This window comes from Corvus kubaryi, unplaced genomic scaffold (assembly GCF_017639235.1).
Source record: "Corvus kubaryi isolate FWS band 111438036 unplaced genomic scaffold, C.kubaryi_AGA036_p1.0 62754, whole genome shotgun sequence".
NCBI lineage: Eukaryota > Metazoa > Chordata > Aves > Passeriformes > Corvidae > Corvus > Corvus kubaryi.
Genome location: NW_024581481.1, coordinates 35,585 through 54,598, shown reverse-complemented (window position 1 = coordinate 54,598; position 19,014 = coordinate 35,585). Strand labels below are relative to the sequence as shown.

The 19,014-nt window shown below is 59.6% G+C and overlaps 3 protein-coding genes across 7 annotated transcripts; 2 read left to right on the top strand and 1 right to left on the bottom strand.

The window, feature by feature from the left end:
* Positions 1–2: 2 nt before the first annotated feature.
* On the top strand, positions 3–5,008 carry LOC121672568 (T-cell differentiation antigen CD6-like). Of its 3 annotated transcripts, none has more exons than XM_042045261.1 (13): positions 3–1,090; positions 1,920–1,985; positions 2,267–2,317; positions 2,417–2,725; positions 2,794–3,093; positions 3,187–3,255; positions 3,356–3,493; positions 3,592–3,714; positions 3,798–3,893; positions 3,984–4,064; positions 4,160–4,306; positions 4,621–4,716; positions 4,796–5,008. In XM_042045261.1, exons 1-13 carry the CDS (start codon positions 1,036–1,038, stop codon positions 4,891–4,893), a joined length of 1,629 nt encoding a protein of 542 aa, XP_041901195.1. In that variant the 5' UTR covers positions 3–1,035; the 3' UTR covers positions 4,894–5,008. The 3 variants fall into 3 exon arrangements, with proteins under 3 accessions (XP_041901195.1, XP_041901194.1, XP_041901196.1); XM_042045260.1 differs by having other exon boundaries at positions 4–1,090; positions 4,552–4,716; XM_042045262.1 differs by lacking the exon at positions 3,798–3,893 and having other exon boundaries at positions 4–1,090; positions 4,552–4,716.
* A 909-nt stretch (positions 5,009–5,917) lies between these two features.
* LOC121672559 (T-cell surface glycoprotein CD5-like) lies at positions 5,918–12,019 on the top strand. Of its 2 annotated transcripts, XM_042045249.1 has the most exons (10): positions 5,918–7,453; positions 8,007–8,045; positions 8,308–8,598; positions 8,679–8,741; positions 8,861–9,160; positions 10,039–10,326; positions 10,500–10,631; positions 11,122–11,175; positions 11,430–11,534; positions 11,614–12,019. In XM_042045249.1, the coding sequence occupies exons 1-10, from the start codon at positions 7,057–7,059 to the stop codon at positions 11,697–11,699; spliced, it is 1,755 nt and encodes a 584-aa protein (XP_041901183.1). In that variant the 5' UTR covers positions 5,918–7,056; the 3' UTR covers positions 11,700–12,019. The 2 variants fall into 2 exon arrangements, with proteins under 2 accessions (XP_041901183.1, XP_041901184.1); XM_042045250.1 differs by lacking the exon at positions 8,007–8,045.
* A 273-nt stretch (positions 12,020–12,292) lies between these two features.
* On the bottom strand, positions 12,293–15,851 carry LOC121672562 (vacuolar protein sorting-associated protein 37C-like). 2 transcript variants are annotated; one of them, XM_042045253.1, is made up of 6 exons: positions 15,770–15,851; positions 15,333–15,462; positions 14,630–14,734; positions 14,389–14,560; positions 14,076–14,158; positions 12,293–13,824 (listed from the first exon to the last, which is right to left on the bottom strand). In XM_042045253.1, the coding sequence occupies exons 3-6, from the start codon at positions 14,720–14,722 to the stop codon at positions 13,093–13,095; spliced, it is 1,080 nt and encodes a 359-aa protein (XP_041901187.1). In that variant the 5' UTR covers positions 14,723–14,734; positions 15,333–15,462; positions 15,770–15,851; the 3' UTR covers positions 12,293–13,092. The 2 variants fall into 2 exon arrangements, with proteins under 2 accessions (XP_041901187.1, XP_041901188.1); XM_042045254.1 differs by lacking the exons at positions 15,333–15,462; positions 15,770–15,851 and adding an exon at positions 15,137–15,323.
* Positions 15,852–19,014: the final 3,163 nt, after the last annotated feature.

Here is a 19,014-nt window from a genome sequence, read left to right as displayed (position 1 = left end):
CTGCCCCCGTGGCAGTGCCAGGCTCCCGGGAATGGGGACATGCCCTTGACCTTGGCTTCACGTGGGAGCTGGTCACGGGATTGGATCCAGGACTGAGCCTGGCCCTGGCCCAGCCAGGGTCACCTTGGGATAAGGGATCTCCTTCCTCCCTCTCCTGCCATCCTCCTCCTCCACCTTTCCAGCCCCAACACCAGCCCCGACATTCCCAAATGTCCCCTCAGCAACTGGAATTGGCCAGCACATCCCTTTATTTAGGGGTGCCATGGGGATTCCCACTCTTCCAGCTTCCCAGTAAGTCCCACCAATCCCAAGACACCCTGGGTAATAGCAAGAGATCCCTCACCCCATCACCCTGCTCCCTGCTCCCCAAACCTTCCCAAAACCCTGCTGAGTTGGGATGACTGGGGTCCTGTCCTCCATTCCCAACACCCCGGGTCCCCAGGTGCCCTCACCCACGGTGGGGGATCAGCATCTCCTGGGATGCCCCACCTCCCACCCATGGAAATTCCAACCTTATCCCTCACATCATACTCCTGGAGGGTCCTGGGGTGGTCCTGGATGTGCTGGAAGATGCTCAGGATGTGGAGGCGCAGGTAATGTTGACTCCAAAAATCAGGGAGAAGGGGAGAACTCCTGGCCCTTCTCCATCACCCCACTGATGTCCTACAGCTCGGGAGACCCCAAGCCCCCCTGCCACCAAATCCACAACCTGGAGGCTCAAATGAGCTGCAGATCAGGATGGCTCCAACAGATCCTTGTTGGATCCCGGGGTGGGAGCACCAGATCCACGAGGCTCCCGTGCCCCGGAGGGTCTGCGGGGTGCCCAAAACCCCGTTTCCTCCCTGGCGGGGCAGGATGGAGCCACCCCATCACCCTCCTCCACCCTGCAGCACTGACTCGGCTTCCTGCCCTCCGCCACAGTCCCAGAGCTGCCGGAGCGAGGGGACACGGCCAAGCCATGTCCCCGAGCTGCTGAGACAGGGACCCCCCCGAATCCCAGATCCCTGAATCCCATGGGGCTGCCCCGCTGATGGGATGGGGGGGCTCTGCCTGCTCTTGGTGGCTCTTTCTGCCGTGGCACCTGCACGAGGTACGTCACCGTCCCCATCCTGGCCCTTCCCGTCGCTCTCTTGGGACCTCGGGGTGGTGGAGCCGCTGATTTGGGGGTCAGGGACCTGCCACCTCCCTGGGATGGGGAGCACCAGGGGTCCTGGGGGGTCCCCGATGTGGGTGTCACGGGTGGAGGATGCTGCCCCCCAACCCACTGGGATGGAGGGAAAGGGATCGCCTACAAGGGTATCCCAAGGCTTGGGGATCCTCCTGAGGGTTAGGGCCCCCTTGGATCCCCCAAAAGCACCCTGGGAACCCCTAAAAGGGGACCCCAAGCCCTTAAAAGTGCTCTCAGAGCCATCCCACCTACAATCCCTGTGGGAATGGGGTGACACTCAGGGCCTGAAGCCCATCCTGTTTCTCATGTACCCTGTGGATGGTTTTGGGATGTGAGGCCTCCTGTCTCCCCCCCTATCCCAGCAGGATTTGGGATGGTTTGGCTGCCGAAATGGCTGCCAGGAGCTGCCTCGAGGCCTCCAATCGATGGGGGAACGGCCCTATCACCCCATTTCCGCCCTTCTCACGCCTCCATCTCCACCTGGGGCAGCTCATTCCCACCTTTTCCCCTCATCCCTGACCTTTTCCTTGAGCATTTGAACTCCAATCCACACCCCACCAGCTCTGGTGGCTCTTCCCAGGATTCCTACCCAAGCAGCCCCCTGGATGCTGCACTTCCGGGGGTGAATCCTTCCCCCTGGAGGAGCCAAATGGGGAATTTTTAGGGATAACTGGATCATCCACTCACCTGTGGCTCTGGAATGGGTGCAGGCAGGTGGGTACAGGCAGGTCCAGCCCCTCTGTGTCCGCAGGGATCAACCGGAAGGCGGGAACAACACGGATGCGGGATGACATCCCAAATTTCATCTCTTCCACTGGTGAGTCGTGTCCCAGTATTCCCACATTTAAGGCCAAATTCTCCCTGCAGATCCCACACCGGGATTTAGCCCTGGGAAACATCCTGGGGCACACAGGGATTGATTTTTGGGATGCAACAGCTCTGTGACCATGTTGCCAGAGCTTGGGGGGATTCCCACTGTGCCACTCACAGCTGGGAGAATCCTCTGGGCCATGTTTGGGTGGGATTGGGATGCACCCCTCCAAACTGGGAATCCTGGGGGGCTCAGCCCCTCATCCCTCTGCCCTTTCTCCCCCACAGAAACGACGGGAGCTCCCACTACTCCGACTAGGAACACCTCGGTGACACCAGGTGAGCGCGGGAGGGTGAGGGACATCCTTACGCCCACCTTTTGGGATTTTGGGATTTTTTGGGACAAGGCCAGCTCACCCTTCCCGGTGCATCTGCCAGGTCCCAGAGCGCTTCGGCTGGCAGGCGGCCGGAGCCGCTGCGAGGGCCGCGTGGAGCTGGAGCAGGAGGGGACGTGGGGGACAGTGTGTGACGACGGCTGGGACATTCCCGACGCCGACGTCGTGTGCCGCCAGCTCCGGTGCGGCCACGCCGTGAGAGCCCAGGGCAGCGCCGCCTTCGGCCGCGGGCACGGCCCCATCCTCCGGGATGAGGTGGGGTGCGAGGGACACGAGCGGCACCTCTGGGAATGTCCGGCCGCGCCGGAGCACGACTGCAGCCACAAGGAGGACGCCGGCGTCGTTTGCTCAGGTGGGTTTGGAATATTCCGGAGCCGGGGATGCGGGCGGCGCGTCCCGAACTCTGCGCTCTTTCTGCAGAGCACCAGGAGTGGCGGCTCTCCGGGGGCCGGGATGGATGCGCCGGCAGGGTGGAGGTGTTTTTCCGTGGCATTTGGAGCACGGTGTGTAACAGCACCTGGTATGAGCTGGAGGCCACGGTGCTGTGCCGGACGCTGGGATGCGGGAATGCGCTCCAGCGGCCCTCCTTTGGACACACGCTTCCCGGGAAGATGGTGTACCTGTGCGGGAGCCTGCAGCCCTCGCTGGCACAGTGCCGCTGGGCCTTCAATAAATCCGCTCCATGCTACCAATCCTGGGCAGCCGGGGTCATCTGCAACGGTACGGGATCGGGATCCTTCCCGCTGGGATGTGAGGCACGGCCTGGGTCCCGCCCTCTCCCAAGCATCCCTTTCCTGCCCCCGCCTTTTCCAGGCTCCCAGGGTTTGGAGACGCCGACACCCACGGCTGAGGTGACGCCCGGGAACGTCACGGTCCGGCACGGTGAGTGTCCGAGCCCCCGGCGGCCGTTCCCTGGGATCAGGGAGAAATTCCATAGGGGAAAGATTTATGTGGGATGAGCTGTGTCCGTTCTCTGTCCCAGCCGAGGAGGGGACCCCAGCCTTGGGGACACCAGCCCTGGACAGTCCCCTCTTTGTCCTGTGCCTGGTGCTGGCGGCGCTGCTCCTGCTCTCCGTGCTGGCCTTTTCCGCCGCCCTGCTGAGGCTGAGGAAGAGGAGCGGTAAGGAATTCTGGATCCGGTCACTGGAACTGGGACACAGTCCCCACTTTTTGGGCTCAGCTCAGCCATGGAGTGGGTGCATCCCCTTGTCCCCACAGCCATGTCCTCCTTGGGAATACCCATGCCAGTCCTGGGGACCCACAGATCCCAGAGCCCCGACGCGACCTCCGGCATCCCCAAGGACTACAGGGAGACTCCCACCAGCCTTCCCAAAGGATCAGGTGGGTCTGGCAGGTCCCCCCGGGGCTGTGGAGCAGGAGGTCCCGGCTGGTGACAGATGCCACATCCCCTTGTCACCCCCCAGACCTGCTGGTCACAGCCATTTCCAAGGATTCTGATTCCGACTCGGAATATTATGAGTTCAGCAGCAAGCCTCCTGTCGCCCTCTCCACCTTCTACAGTGAGCATCCCACTTCCTCTGGGATCCCTGACACCCTGTCCTGGGATCCCTGTCACCCAGGATGTCCCCACCCCTCTCCCCTTCCTGCAGACTCCCTGCGCCGGCATCCCAGGGAGGATCTTCTCCCTCTGAGACACAGCCAGGACAGGATGGAGCCTTTCCCTGAGGACGGTAGGACACGAGGGGGCTCTATCCCATGGACGGGAGGGTGGCCACCCCCCGTTCCCATATCCTCGTTCCCACATTTGGTGTCCTTGTTCCCACAGAGCCGGCCAGGCCGAGCCCCGCCTTCCGTGGCTCCTCCAGCTCATCCTCCTCCTCATCCACGGAGCCCTGTTGGAATGGCAGCGATCCCCCTCCATCCCAGGGCACCCACTGGGACCCGGCAGGCACTGGCCACGGCTACGGCGCAGGTGGGAAGGGTGGGAGTAGAGATGGGAGCAGGGATGGAGCAGGCATGGGGAGAGAGCCCAAGGATGGGAGCAAGGGACGCAGAGACCACAGGGATGGGGAAGGAATGGGGGTTCAGGGATGGGACCAGGGATAGAGCGACCCCAAGGGTGGGGACAGGGATGGGTTCAACCTCGGTGAGGAAACGGGACCCCATGGAGTGGGAGCGGGGATGGGAAGTGCCAGTCGGTGACCCTGTTCCTCCCAGTTCCCCCAGTTCCCCCGGCAGCGCCCGCCCCAGTGCCCTCCCAGCCCTGGGCACCTGCGGCTCCGGCAGATCCCGATCCCGACGGCAGCTCCAGCACCTCCTCGGGGGAGTGGTACGAGAACGTACAGGAGACGGAGCCCCCCGGAGACCTCTCCTCACATCCTGGTGAGGATCCTGCGTGGAAGGGGGGACACAGGGAATTCCGGGAATTCCCCAATCCTCCTGAATGGCTCTGTCTCCGCAGGCTGGTTGGATCCATCCTGTCCCTCGGGGGAACACGTGGAGGATCCCGACTTTTCCGAGGGCAGCGACTACGACGACATCCAGGGCTCTGCCTACTGAGCCTGTCCCACCACTCCAGAGGCCAAATCTCCTGGAATTCTCCGGCTGTCTCCTCCGGAATTCTTCAACCATCTCCTCCGCGCTACCATTAAAAGCTCTTCCCACCATGTCCCTTGTCCATAGGAGTGGCCACCACGTGCTCCCACTTGTCCACCAGGTGACCCAAGGATGGCCAAATATCCCATTCCCAACCCACGGGAGCAGGGAAGGGGGCGGCAGGGCCCTGATCCAGCTCCATAGCACCGGGGGTGGAAATTAAACCGCAGCAAGGGGGGACATGGATGTCCCTTGTGTCCCCCCAGAGCTTCCCTACACCCCGCTGGGACAGTCCCCATCCCGGGAACACACTGTCCATAAATCCCATCCGGGGGGCTCCAGGGATGCTGGAAGGGACGACACCGAGGTGCCACCCCAAACCCACCGGATGGTGCCCTACAGGGGGTGGGATACAGCCCCCAAACCCTCCAGCATCTCCCAATCCATCCACATCCCAGCTTTGGGATTCGGGAGTGCTCCCGGCTGGGAGGGGGCACAGCACCCACCTGTCACCCTGGGTTGGGACCGCCCTGCCCCCGGCCCTCACCCCACTTCCCACCACCCATTCCAAGCCGGCTGCTCCTACCCCGGCCCTGCCACCGGATTTCTGTCTCCCCGGGGAGGAGGTCGAGGTTCAGCCGCACCCCAAGTGGAAAATGTGGGCCCCCCCCACATCCTCCAGCTGTTTGCCGAGCGAGAGGCCCCGCACAAAGGAGCCGCAACAACGGAGGAAATCCCAAAATAGCAGCAAAACCCCGACAAAGGGCACGGGGCGAGGGCCGAGAGCAGAGCGGGCACGGGGCGGGCACGGGGGGTGCCCCAGCCCCCCTCCTGGCCCCGGGTGCCGGAGGGGGCTGGGAGGGAGGTGATGGTGTTGGGATGGCCGGGATTGTGGCATGGGCAGGCCTGGGGGGATGGATGAGTTGGAGGAGGGTGGTCCTGATGCCCTGGGGGGGGGGGTTCCCAAAGTCCAGGGGGCATCGATGTCCTGGCTGGGATCCCAATGTCCAGAGGGCCAGCAGTGTCCTGAGGGTGCTGATTCCCGGCAGGGCACCAATTCCCTGCGGGTTCCGATGCCTTTGGAGCGTGACAAGCCAGCCCGTGGCCCCCCAGGCGAGGTGTCACCTCCACCCCCACACAGCCACATCAGCACCAACCGTTCCTCCGAGCCGCTCCCGCCTGGAAAATCCCCCTTTTCCCCATCACTGCCATCCCGGCAGCGTGCCGACAGCCGCCGAGCCCCTTCCCGCTCGCTCCAAAGGCAGCTCCTGCTTTTTGGAAGGCTCCTCACGGCAGGCAGCGTTGTCAGCGCTTCCCAGCGCCCCCCAAACTCCCCCCCGGGAAGAGATTCCAATCATCCCGAGCTGCTGGAGCTGCTGCCGCGGCACGCTCAGGATGCTGAGCTGACTCGCAGCGCCCGAGGCAAGGCGGATGCTCAATCCGAGCCCAAATCCCATCCCTGGGATCTCACGGCCTCCAGAGGCAGTCACGGCTCTGAGGGAGCCCCGTATCCGTGGGGGTCACACCCCCTGGATAACAGGACCTTTCCTAGAGGTACCCTGGGATGTTTGGGGTGAATCCCAAATTTCAGGTTGATTTAGGGGGATTGAGGACCCTCCAGTGAGTCCTGTAGGAGCAGGCCTGGGAATTGCACCCCTTTTCCAGGGAATTTTCAAAGCCAAAGTGGGTGGGGGGCAGCTGCGGGACCCCCATGTGGGATATCCCAACCGGGCCTGCTCCCACCAGGATCAGCAGGACCCCTGGGATAACTGGGCTGGGAACAAGTGGTGGCTACAGGGAGCACCCAGGTGCTGAGATCCTGCTCGAGGCTTGAGGACTGGAGCATCCATGGATGGTGGAGCAGGACGGGATGGGAAGATCCATCCGTGTCTCCTTCTAGCAGGAACACCGCGGGGTCAGTGGAAAACAGCTGCCTCATTAGCATGCCTGACCTGGATTCGGAGCGATTAATTAGGGCACAATCAATCAACGCCTCTGCCCTCCCCAGCTCCTGCACCGCTGGTGCCCCATGGCCCCTTGCAGGGGTGTAGGGTGTCCCTGGAATGCCAGAACCCGGGATGTGCCTGGATAAAACCTTCCCCCATCCCATTCCTGGTGATTTAGGGGATGCCAGGATGGGCATCAACTCCTCTGCAGCCCCGGGGCGCTCGGGGACCCCCAGCTCTCCCTGGGCACTGGATATATTCACCACCTCCCTTTCCCAGAGCTGCGGACATCCTGGGATTTGGCGGGAGCTGCACCCCACAAGTTTCTCAGCCCTTTCCCCTCGTGCTTGGCGGGACCCGGGGAGGCAACGGAGCCTTCAAACGGGGCCCAGAGGTGACGTCAAAAAACCACAGAGGGAGGAAAAACAGCCGGTTCCTGCCCGGGCCCCCTCCCTCGCCTGCTCCCGGCCGGGCAGCGGAGGCGGCGGAGCCTCCGGAGCCCCCCGTGCCCCCCATCCCGCCACCGGAGCCCATGGCAACCCGGCTGCCCATCCTGTGCCTCCTGCTGGGAATGTGGGGTGAGTACCAGGCGCCCCAACCTCGGCACAGACCTCAAATCTCATGGCACAACCCCTCCCCCCGGTTTTCCCACTCCGGGCGGAATCGGCTCCGTGGAGTCACGGCTCCACCCTGGGTGAGCCACAGTGTGGGGCTCGGGGTGGGCAGCACCCTGGTGACCCCCCACCCCCCTCCCCACACCACTCCGGGGGTCCCCAGGGTCCCCAAGATGGAGCCAGTGGTGCTGGGGGCAGCCAGGTGTCCCCCCATCCTCATTCCCTGCCGGCTCCCGCCCTTCCCTCCGTCCACATGGCGCCGTTCCTGAACATTCCACCCAGGAGCGGGGCTAATTAGCCGTGATTAGCAGGTCCCTCCATCTTTTCTCAGCCCTAAAGATCCCCCAGCAGATGGACGGGGAGGCAGCAAATCGCCTTTCTCCCCCCCCAGAAATCCCCGTTTTCCCACAAAATCCCCCTTTTCCCCAAAACAACCATCGATGGAGCTGCTGTCCCAAACTCGGGGTGCCCAGGGCGGGACGCGGGATTGACACCCCATTTCCGCTCCTTCCCACAGCTGTCCCTGACCGTGGAGCAGCCACCTGGATCCCTAGAGGTGAGAATTTGGGGAGCAGCCCCTCGGGAATGCCGCCCCCGCTCCGTGAGCATGGCGGGCGCTGGAGTTGCATCATCCGGAAGCGGAGCCGCGGGGTCCCAGCTCAGCCCCCCACCTTCCCTCGACCCCTCCACGCTCCCATTCCTTGAGCTGCTTCCCAAGACCCCCACCAAGGGTTTTTCCATCATTCCCAGGGTGAAAAGCCACCGGGGAAGGGAAGGAAAGCCCCTGATGATGGTGTTTTCCTGGTGTTTTCCCGCAGAGGCCCCCCTGAGACTCACCAGAGGCGGCTGCCGCTGCACTGGGATACTGGAGGTGAACTGGGAAAACCAATGGAGGCAAATTTGCTGGGAGAGCGTGAGTGTGGACGACCTGGATTGGATCTGCCAGCGGCTGGAGTGTGGCCCCCTCTCCTCTGAGCCCCTGGAGCTCATCATTCCCACTGGGAAGGGGCCGCTCAGGCAGGCCAGGAGGTGCTGGAGGCCACCGCAGCTGCTGGGATGCCACTGGGAGCTGGAGAATTGCACGGCGCACGTTATTGTCTCCTGCAGAGGTGAGCCTGGACCCCCAGCCCGGCCCCCTCATCCCGAGATGTCATCCATGCCCACGTGGCCCCATCTCTTCTCATTCCAGAGGCGGTGAAAACCACTCCCAAGCCCCCACCGGCGCCCCCGGCCACCACCCCAGAGCCCACAGGTAAGTGCCTCATGCCGTGGGACCCACAGCATCAAACGTGGGGACTTCCCGCTCAATCATGGAAAATAACGCCATCCCGATCCGTAACGCTTCCTCTTCCATCGCCACTCCCTCTGCAGGACCCCCCCGGCTGCGGCTGGTGGACGGCAATTTCAGCTGCTCCGGCTTCCTGGAGCTGCACAAGCAGGGGCTGTGGGGGGCCGTGGCGAGCGTCCCGCACATCTGGCCACACCTGGCCACCCTCATCTGCCGGGAATTGCGCTGTGGCACCGCTGGGAACAGCCACAACGAGCCGGATCCGGGGATCCACCTGCCGGTGCAGTGGGAGGTGGTGGATTCCTGTGGGAGCCACTCCCTGCTGGACTGCTTCAACAGGACCAGCTCCCGGGGGAAAACGCCCGCCTTCGTCACCTGCTCAGGTGAGAGCGGTCCTGGAGCATCCATGATTTCCCGCTCCGGTGGGATATCCCGGGGGGTTTGTGGGGCCAGAGCAGGGAACCAGCCCCATCCCCGCCCGCCCCACAGGCCCCATCCACCCACTCCCGCTCTTCCTCTCCGGGGTGCGAAGACAAAACAGGAAATCTCAGTTCCTGGCAGAGGAGGATGCGCTGGGGAGGGAGAGCGGCCGGGGCAGCATCCCAAATTCCAGCTGGGAGTGGGGAACACGGGCAGGGAGCAGGCTCTGAGCATCCTGCTGCGGGCAGCTCCCTGAGCACCTTCCATCTCCCTGCTCCCATCGTCTCCCTGCCTTGGGCATGGCCCTGGACGTCTTCCCTGCCACAGGCCTCTCCCTGTCCTTTTCCATGAGCGTTTCCCTGGAGATCAGCTCGGTGCCAGCTCCGTGGCATGGAGAGCCAAGCCACGAGGCTCGGAGCAGGCTCCATCTGGCCCAGCTTGGAATGCCGTGGGATTTGGGGGGTTTAACGGGCTGGGGCAGCTGGCAGAGCCGGCTTCCATGCTGCATTTCCCATGGGAAGAGTTCGAAGCTCCTCCATGCCTGGCTCTGGGAGGCACGAGGGGAGATGCCAGGAGCATCCCCATGCCACGAGCCTGTGCTGGATGAGGAGGAGGAGCACGTGCCAGCAGTATACCTGTGGATCTCTCATCCCTGTGGATCTCATCCCTGTCTGCCTGGGGCTCCAACTCCTCTCTCCCTGTGGCTCTTCCTCCCATGGGTCTGACCCCTCTCCGTGCATCTGACTCCCTTCTCCTTGTGGATTTCACCCCTCGCCGTGGGTCTGACCTCTCCCTGTGGATCCAACCCTTCTCCCCATGGAACTGCTCCTCTCTCCCACAGATTCCCAGCCGCGGGCCCTGCGGAGGCTGGCGGCCGGCCCCACTCCCTGTGAAGGGGACATCCAGGTATTCCACGCAGGACAGTGGCGGGATCTGTGTGACTCCGGAGCAGCGCGGCGAGCCGAGCGTGGCCGGCAGATCTGCCGGGAGCTGGGCTGCGGGAATCTCACTTCCAGCACGGAAATCCGGGAGCCTCCCTCAACGGGAGTCACCTGTGGGATCGGCCCCCTGCACCTCTGCCAGCCCAAGCTCGGGAACATCCGGAGCTGCTCCCGGACCAGAGTCGTGTGTAAGCCACGTGATCCGTGCGGTGCTGGGAGCTGGAATTCCCACACCTCTGGAGCGGGCAGGGATGGGGGTGGATGCCACGTGGGATTCGGGCTCCTGGCAGGGTGATGGGTGCTCCCATCCTGGCACCAACCTCCAGCTGGGCACATCCGGTGACATCCATGCTCTTCCCAGGCCAGGATTCGAAGCCGCTTCCTGCCGGGACATCCGCTGGAACCGTTGTGAGCATCTGCCTGGCGCTGCTGCTCTTCCTCATCCTTGTCCTGATCTGTGGCCCTCCTGCCTACCGGAAGCTGATGAAGAGAAGTAGGGGACACCCTTGGGATCCTCATCCTCCTTTTCCTCCTCCTCCCGCTCCGCCATCCCCCTGTGCCGCCTCAGGGCTGGCAGCTCCATGGATGCTTCCCTAAACTCCTTGGGGGGTGGGATTTGGCTGCTCAGCCTGACAGATCGCCCTGTCCCGTTATACCCAAGCCTGTCCCACTGTCCCCAAGCCTGTCCCACTGTCCCCAAGCCTGTTCCATTGTCCCCAAACCTGTCCCATTGTCCCCAAGCCTGTCCCATTGTCCCCAGACCTGTCCCATTATCCCCAAGCCTGTCCCACATGGAGCGTGGGAGCGGGAGGAGGGATTAAGCTCCGAGCAGACACAAAAGAGCAGGTGGAGGATCCTGGGGCGGGGGGATTATTGGGAAGGGGGGGGGATTATTCGGGATGACATATGGGGCTGGCAGGGGGGAAGCAGCCGGAGGAAGGATCAGGAAGGTCCTTGGAGAGACAATTCCCCCTCTCTTTCAGTCTCCAAGAAGAAGCAGCGCCAGTGGATCGGCCCCACGGGAGTCAACCAGACGGGTGAGGAGCAGCTCCCTGAGGGGCTGGGAATGGGATTTAGAGTTCCTGGCAGTGGATTTGGGGTCTGGGCAGGCTGTTCCCCCCAGATCCTGGCACAAGGGCCCTGGATCTCATTTCCTTTTGGGATGTAACTCATCCAGGAGATCTGGGCCTGGAGCAGGCACTGGTTTTACTCAGCCCCTTCCCGGGGTGGGTATGTTCCCTCCAAGCTGCTGTTCCAACCCCAAAAATCCCAATCCTGCTGTCTTTCCCAGTGTCTTTCCACCGCTCCAGCACAGCGCCGAGGCCTCGGGGACACGGAGGGGACAATGACTACGCTCAGCCCCCCCCAAAGAGCTCCCAGCTCTCCGCTTATCCAGGTAAGTGCTGGAAGTGGCTCCTTCCCGCCCCCTTTTCCATGGAAGTGCATCCAACAGGCCACATCCGTGTCCTCCACAGCTCTGGAAGCAGCGTGCTGGCGTTCCAACCCCCCGGATAACTCCTCGGACAGCGACTACGACCTGCACTCCGCCCGCAGGGTGTGATTCCCTGCTTCCCAAAGGAGCTGATCCCTTTGGGGGGGATATCCCGGCATTCCAGAGCCCTTCCAGGAGCGCTTCCCAGCCTCCTCGTGGGAGAAAAGGAGGCTTTTGGGGTTCTTTTAAAGCTATTTATAGGAATTTAAGAGGCAGGTGGGGTGCAAGGAGCCCTTTGGAATAGTGGGATCACCAGCTTCTCCAAACCAGGATAAAGAGTTGGGATGATGGATAAAGGAGAGGGACGCGAGGGTGGGAATACTGGGAACGAGTCCGAGATATTTAATGACCAAGAAGTAGAATAAAATTGGGGTTTTGTACTAATTACACCTCGTCCTCTTCCCTCCATTATCCCAGTGTGATTCCAAGCTCCCAGTGAGGAGGGAAAAGTGGTAGAGGGAAACACGTTTCTCCCTGGCTTTTATTCCAAAGATAACCCCAAGAAAAACAGGAAAAACAGGGTTGGAGGTGGTCTTGGGAGGGGGTTAAAGATTTCACTGATGGGATCCAAAGGAAGGTGGATGCCAGGAAGGGATAAAGGGATCAATCCTTAGGCGGATGTTCCGTTGCTTCCCAAAGTAACTGCGGCTGTGACTCCAGAGTGCAATTAATTCATCCAGTTTTATTACTCTAATTAATGCCAGGGATGGAATTGCTTCCACCAACCCCTCGTCCTAGTCCATTAGTAATGGTTCCTTATAAATAACTTACAGGGATACAGGCAGGATTCGTAGGATAAAGTGCTGAGCAAAGCAAATCCCATTTCCACCGTTTGTCATTCCCTCTGTTTCCAAGTGTTTCCTGAGAAGGGGGGACGGGAGGAGCCCGAAAAACCACACAGGAGGTCGGGAATACCGGAGGCTGCCCAGACCCGGGTGGGAATCACCGACTCCTACTGCCAGTCCTGGAGTGGTTTGGGTGGAAAGGGATCTGAAGGATCAGCCACTTCCAATCCCTTTCCACTAGTCCAGGCTGCTCCAAGCCCTGTCCAACCTGGCCTTGGACACTTCCAGGGATGGAGCAGCCATGACTTCCCTGGGAAATCCATTCCAGGGCCTCACCACCATCACAGGGAAGAATTTCTTCCCCAAATCCCATCTAAACCCAGGGTGAAGCCATTCCCCATTATCCCATACTCCAAGTCCTTGTCCAAGTCCTTCTCCAGTGCTTTTGGAGCCCCTCTAGGCACCGGAAGGTGCTCCAAGGTTTCCCTGGAGGTTTCTCCTCTCAGGATTTCTGCTGGTCTGGCTCTGCCTCTCGCTCCGACCTCCGGAGCCCGACTCTTATCCCGTGTAATTCCTTTGCACCGACAGATCCAGGAGCAACGCTCTGGGATCCCTCCTCTTCCTCAGTCCCCAAAAAGAGGAGGAATCAGCACAGGATGCTCCCTGGAAGTCCTGGATTAGTATCCAGGCCAGGAAGGACGCTGAGGGTTTGGAGGTGGGGGGTATCCAAAGGCTGGGGGAGGCCCAGGATAGGGAGCCTGTGCTGGGATCGGGAAATTCGGGAGAGGGGGCTGAGTGGGGTAGGGACACTGCGGTCTCCCTGCTCCAGGCGGGATGTAGGGAGAGTACCCCGGTCTGGCAGGGGGAGGAGAGGGATGGGGAGCAGGATAGGGCAAGGGCTGCGGCGGGGCCCGGGATGGAGACCAGGAAAAGCCTCCCGAGGTGGATTTGGGATACCCCGGCGCAGAGTCGGCAGCAGAAGCCGCCGGATATCCGGGAGCTGGAGGAAGCGGGTAGGGAAAGGTGGACTGGGAGCTGGGCTGGGAGGAAGCCACGTGTCCCACGGTGACCAGAGATCCCGGGAAAGGGGTGGGAGGCAGCGCTCCGTGGGCAGTGGGGCCGGGCGGAAGGGTCGGAGCCGGGCTGTAGGGCAGAGGGAGGGCCGGAGATCCCGATGGGAAGGGTTTTGTTGGATCTGTGGGAACGTGAGGAGGAGGAGGAGGACGAGGAGGAGGAAGAGGAGGCTGAGAGTCCCTGGCGCGCTCCTGGGATCCCTCCGTCTTCCTCACGATCTCCTGCAGCTTTTCCACTCGGACCCGGCGCAGGTGGGACAACTTCCTCATGCCGGAAAACTGCTCCAGGAACGTCTCCAGGGGCACCTCGCCCTCCAGGAACCTCTCAGCCATTTTCTGGAAGAGAGGAACAGCCTCGGGCTCATCCCTGCATCCCTCTGCTCCTCCTCTTCCCTCATCCCGATCTAGGTCCCTCCCAGCCACATCCCAAGGAGCAGCACCCACACAGGAGCAAGGACGGATCCAGCCCTTTGGAGAAAACCCAGCAGACTCCAGAGGTAATCCATGATTTTAGGGACTGGCAGTCACTGCAAGTCTTTGAGGATGAAATCACTGGAATTCCCAATGGATTTAAGCCCTAAACTCACCTCAGATTCCTCTTCAATCTTCTGGCTTTCCACCTGGAGGAGATCCAGCAAAGTCTGAGGCTGCAGCGCTGCCGAGAATTTCTCTGGGAAAACCGAGGGGGAAAAGGGAAAAAGCCAGGAAAAATCACCATCACAGGACAGAAACCAGGGAAAAACCAGCAAAGAGCCCACAGGAACGGGCTTGGGAAGTGCTGGTGGAAGGAGGGAAATCCAAGAGGAATAACACCCTCCATCTCTCCAGCTGCTGGAAAAAAGCGGGATATCGGTTTTCTGGGAAGCAGAATCCTTCCTGGGGGAAGACCCCAGCGCTCACCCAGCTTTTCCTTCTGCTCCCTGCACCTCCCAGCCAGCTCCTGCAGCTCCTGGTACTTCTTGGAGAGGTCGCCGCGTCCCGTCTCCAGCGGCGCCTGGAATTTCAGGTTCTGCTCGGCCAAGCTCCGGTTGGCAGCCAGGGCCATCTCCCTTTCCAGCTGCAGCTCCTGGACCTGCGAAATTTGGGATGGTGAGCGCGGGAAGGCGCCCAGGACACCCCGGAGCCACCTCCCGGCACAAACCTCCCGGGATTCCAAAGCCAAGCGCTCGATCTCCTGGGAATCCTCCTGCAGCTCCCGGAGCTCCTCCACCGTCCGGTTCCTCAGCGTGTCCATCCTCCCGGATTCCTGGGGCACGGAAAAAGAGGCAAATCAATCCCCAAGTCCAACTGGGAATAGGTTTCCAACTGAAATCCAGGCTCGTTAAAGCCCTTGGAGCAGCAGCGCTGGGTTCCGTTCACCAAGAGGGAGAAGCAACATTCCCACTAATTCCAGCTTGGGAAAAGACTTCTTCCCCTTTTCCCAAGCCTGTCTGCGTGGAATTCCGTGTGTCCCAGGGTGTTCTGTCAAGGAAAAACCCACCCACAGCCCCGAGTCGCAAATTCCAGCTGGATGCCTCCATCCCATCCCAGAGCCCGCCTCATTCCGGACTCCATCCCATCCCACCGCAGGTTCCCATGCTGCCAAGGAAACCGGGATCTGGCCACATCCCACCATGCCCAAAGGCTTGGGAAGGACCTCAAGGATCACCTAATTCCAGCCTCCTGCCACGGAGTCGCAAAAAAGATCAGGGAAACAATGGATTTCCTGCGCCGTATCCATGGTTTATCCCAAGCATTCCCAGCTGCCGGGTATATTGAGCGAGCATCCCGCGGCTGGTGAAAATTCCAAGAGGTGGGATGGAATAAGGTGGGAATGCCCTAAGAAACAAGGAAATACACCAAACCTGCGCCGTCCTATTCGCTGCCAGCTCTTCTACCTCTCATCCAGATGGAACATCCCAAGGATATCACGCCGGGAATGCCGCAACAGCCACGCTGAGGCTCAGGGTTGCCCAATCCACGATCCAGATAAACCTGTCCGAGGGAAAAACTGGCAATGAAGTCCCGCGCTGCAGGTGTGGGGCAGAAATCACCCGATTTGGTTCTTTGGGGGGGGCATTAGCTAGATTTCATGGAGCTGGAGAGAGATAAGCGGGAATGCTGCGAGTGGGAAAGCTCGGGGTGGGCTCTGGGAAGCATCCACAGGCGCTCAGGAAAGGTGGACGCGAAGGGCTGCGCACCTGCGGGGGTTCAGCGAGCGGGAGGCGGGAGCAGCGCCATTATCCCCGTTATCCCGCCGCTATTCCCGTTATTCCCATTCCCGGCCCTCTCCCGCACTCACCGAGGCGCCACGGGGACCCTCCGCCCGCCGCCGCTTCCGGCTTCCGGCACCAACCGGAAGTGGGCGGGGCCACGGCGGGAGGGGCGGGAGGGACGGGCCCCTCCCCCCTCCGAGCGTGAGGGGAAAGGTTCCGCCCAGCGCCGCCATGTTGGGGGGGGGGGCGGGAGCAGGGCTCAATTTAATGGAATTTTTTAATCAATAATCGTTCTTTGGCTGCCCGCGGGGTTCTCCCCGAGCTGTAGCTGCTCTAGGAATTATATCCTTCGCGTTTTCGGGGTGCAAGGAGTTGCGGGAGAGCTGGAGAGGGATTTTGGAGAAGGGCGTGGAGCGATAGGGAAAGGGGGAAAGGCTCCACACGGACACAGGGCGGTTTTAAGTTGGATATTGGGAATAAATCCTTCTTTGTGAGGGTGGTGAAGCAAGTTGCCCAGGGAAGCTGCGGTTCCCCCATACCTGGAAGTGTCCAGGGCCAGGTTGGAAGTGGTTTAGAAAGCACATTATGAAATGCCGGGTTCTTCCAGCTGGATCCAAGAGATCAAAGCAAATTCCTCTGGAATACCTGCTTAGTTCCTCCTCACATGAGGCAAGAATATTCCGGAGAAAGCTCCAATCCCATCACCCACTCTACAAATCCGACTTTCCCAAAGTAAGCTTGGAAAATGCTCCACTTTTCCAGCTGTAACCCCACATTCCCAAAACCCAAGCAAGGATGAGGCAGGGGAAGAGCTCCATGATTTCTGCTCCTTCAGGAGACTATGGAAGGCCGGCCAAGGTCACCCAGCTGTTCCAGAAGTGCCGGGATCCGGGAAAGGCACCTCTGATCCCGTCACCTGAGAGCTGTTGTGCAACAAACGGGAGTCATATGATCCCAAATAATTCCAGGTAAATCAAGGACAATTTGTTCCCAGCGTGGCTGATAACCAGGTCAAACCCCCAGTGCTATGGGGGGAAAAAAAGGGACTTGACTTTCCAAAGGGGGAAAAAAAAATGTTTTCCAGGCTTCTTTTGGAGTTGTTTCCACAAATCTGGAAAAGCTGGAAAATGTTTAATTGACATTTTATACCAAAGCGTAAGATTTGAGGAGAGGGGGGAAATTGTGTTTGGATTTGCGCAGAAGAAATGGGAAAATACCCATTTAAAAGTGTTCTCCAGAAATGAATTTGGGATAAACAAGTGCTTTTGGAAGGGTATTCCCATTATCTGCCTATTAATATCCTTAATTCCCACAAAAGATGGTTCCACATGGTTTTTTCCCTCGGATGGCATCTTAATCCCAGCCAAAATCACCCACAGCAGGTAGGAAAAGGTGACCTGAGCAGCCCGAGGTCCCGCAGAATTCCATTCCCACAAGGATCAGCCAACATCCCTGGGCTTCCTCGATAAGTTAATCAAATATTTTTTGATCCAATCCCAGAAATTTGACACCTCGGGAGCGTCAGATTTCCCTCCTTTCATCTGACAGCTCCGATAAAGCGCTCGGGTGATGAAAGCCTCTAGGGAAGGGACAAGAAAAAGTGGGAACAGGGCCTGGAAAAGTTGACTTCCTTAATCCATTCCCAAGATAAGATCTGTGTCCATAAAGGGTTTTTTTTTTTGGGGGGGGGGGGGGGGAAGCTGCAGAGATAAAATTAAGGGAGTTTTGTCAGAGCAAGTTTTGATGTCCCGAAAATCCCTGTTTGATCCACAGGGTGATTCCCACGGAAGTTAAATTCATCCCAAGGGGTGTGCCCACATCAAAATGACATTAAAAATCTGAATTTTCCCGGTAAAAGCCTAAATTTTGGGAGGGTTTTATTGCCTGGGAATCCTCAGCCAGCCCCTGCTGTGTCAACCAGGAGGAAAAGCTTCCAGATCCATCTTTCCAGCTGGGGGATTTTGGGATCTCCCCATGCTTTGGTGCCCTCTGGTGCCAAGGAAAGCTGTGGCAGAGGGGCCACCTGCTCCCATCCAAAGGGCTCCGAGCACTGGGATGGTTTATTCCAGGATCCAGCATCTCATTCCCTCCATTTCCCCACCAAGGTTGGGAAAATCCAGGATTTCTCTCGGAGGAAGCCATTTCATGCCTTAAAAGGGGTTATTTTCCCATCCTCCCAGATTTTATTCTGGATTTAATTAGTGCTAAATAGCAATTCCCGTTTTTTTTTTTTTTCCAGTCCAGAATTCCACAGTTTCTTCCTTCTATGGATGTCATCCCTTTTGGATTATTCTGCTTTGATGGGATTTACTAGCAGCACAAAAAGCTTGTCCTAAAACTTCCCATAACTGGGCAAATGTTTGGTTTTTTTTCCATTGAAAAACCAGGAATCCTGATCCCCCGGGATGGCGCTTTTGGGAATTCAATGGGTTTACAGCTCTGGGAAAACTTAGTATTTTTGTTTTCTCTACTGTTTTGGCAAAAAAAAAGGAGGAAAACCTGGCAGCTCCAAAATCCACAGGTTCATATTCCAGTATGGCTTTGGACGCTTCCAGGGATGGGGCATCCACAGGTTCTCCGGGAAATCCATCCCAGGGCCTCACCGCCCTCACAGTGCAGAGTTTCTTCCCAGTATCCTGTTTCCCAGTTTGGAGCCATTCCCTTTTGTCCTGTCACTCCGTTCCCACATCCAAAATCCCTGAACTGGGAGAAAACTGGGATGAGATGGGGGAAAGCCGAGCTCCGGATGCCTCTGGATGAAGGTCACCGGAGCAGGATTGGGCACCTTGGCTTTGGTCACGGCACCACGTGCTGGATCCGTGGCTCCTGGAAGGGTCACCTTGTCCTGGAGGAGATCAAAGGCTCCCTAAGGCTGGAGCTGGCGTTCCTCCCTTGGAATCAGCCCCATCCCAGCTGGGAAGGGTAGAAGAATCCAAGGATACGATGCTAGGTTGTGCTGGGGGAGTGAAATGAAGAGCCTGGATGGGGGATGTCGGGAGAGAAGGGATGGAGCACCGGATTATCCCTGAGGAAGGAAAGCAGGATGGGATGTGTTGTAGGGGGCTGGAAAGGACAAAGTCTTGGCTGATTCCCAGAATGGAAAATCTGGACCTGGCAGCCTTAAAATCCTTTATGGAGCCTTGGCAAGAGAAGGATCTGGAGAGACCTTGGAGCCTCTTCCAGTGCCTTAAGGAGCTCCAGGAGAGCTGGAGAGGGCCTTTGGAAAAGGACCTGGAGTGACAGGACAAGGGGGAATCACTTCCTTCTACCAGAGGACAGGGTTAGAAGGGATATTGGGAAGGAATTCTTCCCTGTGAGGGTGGTGAGGCAT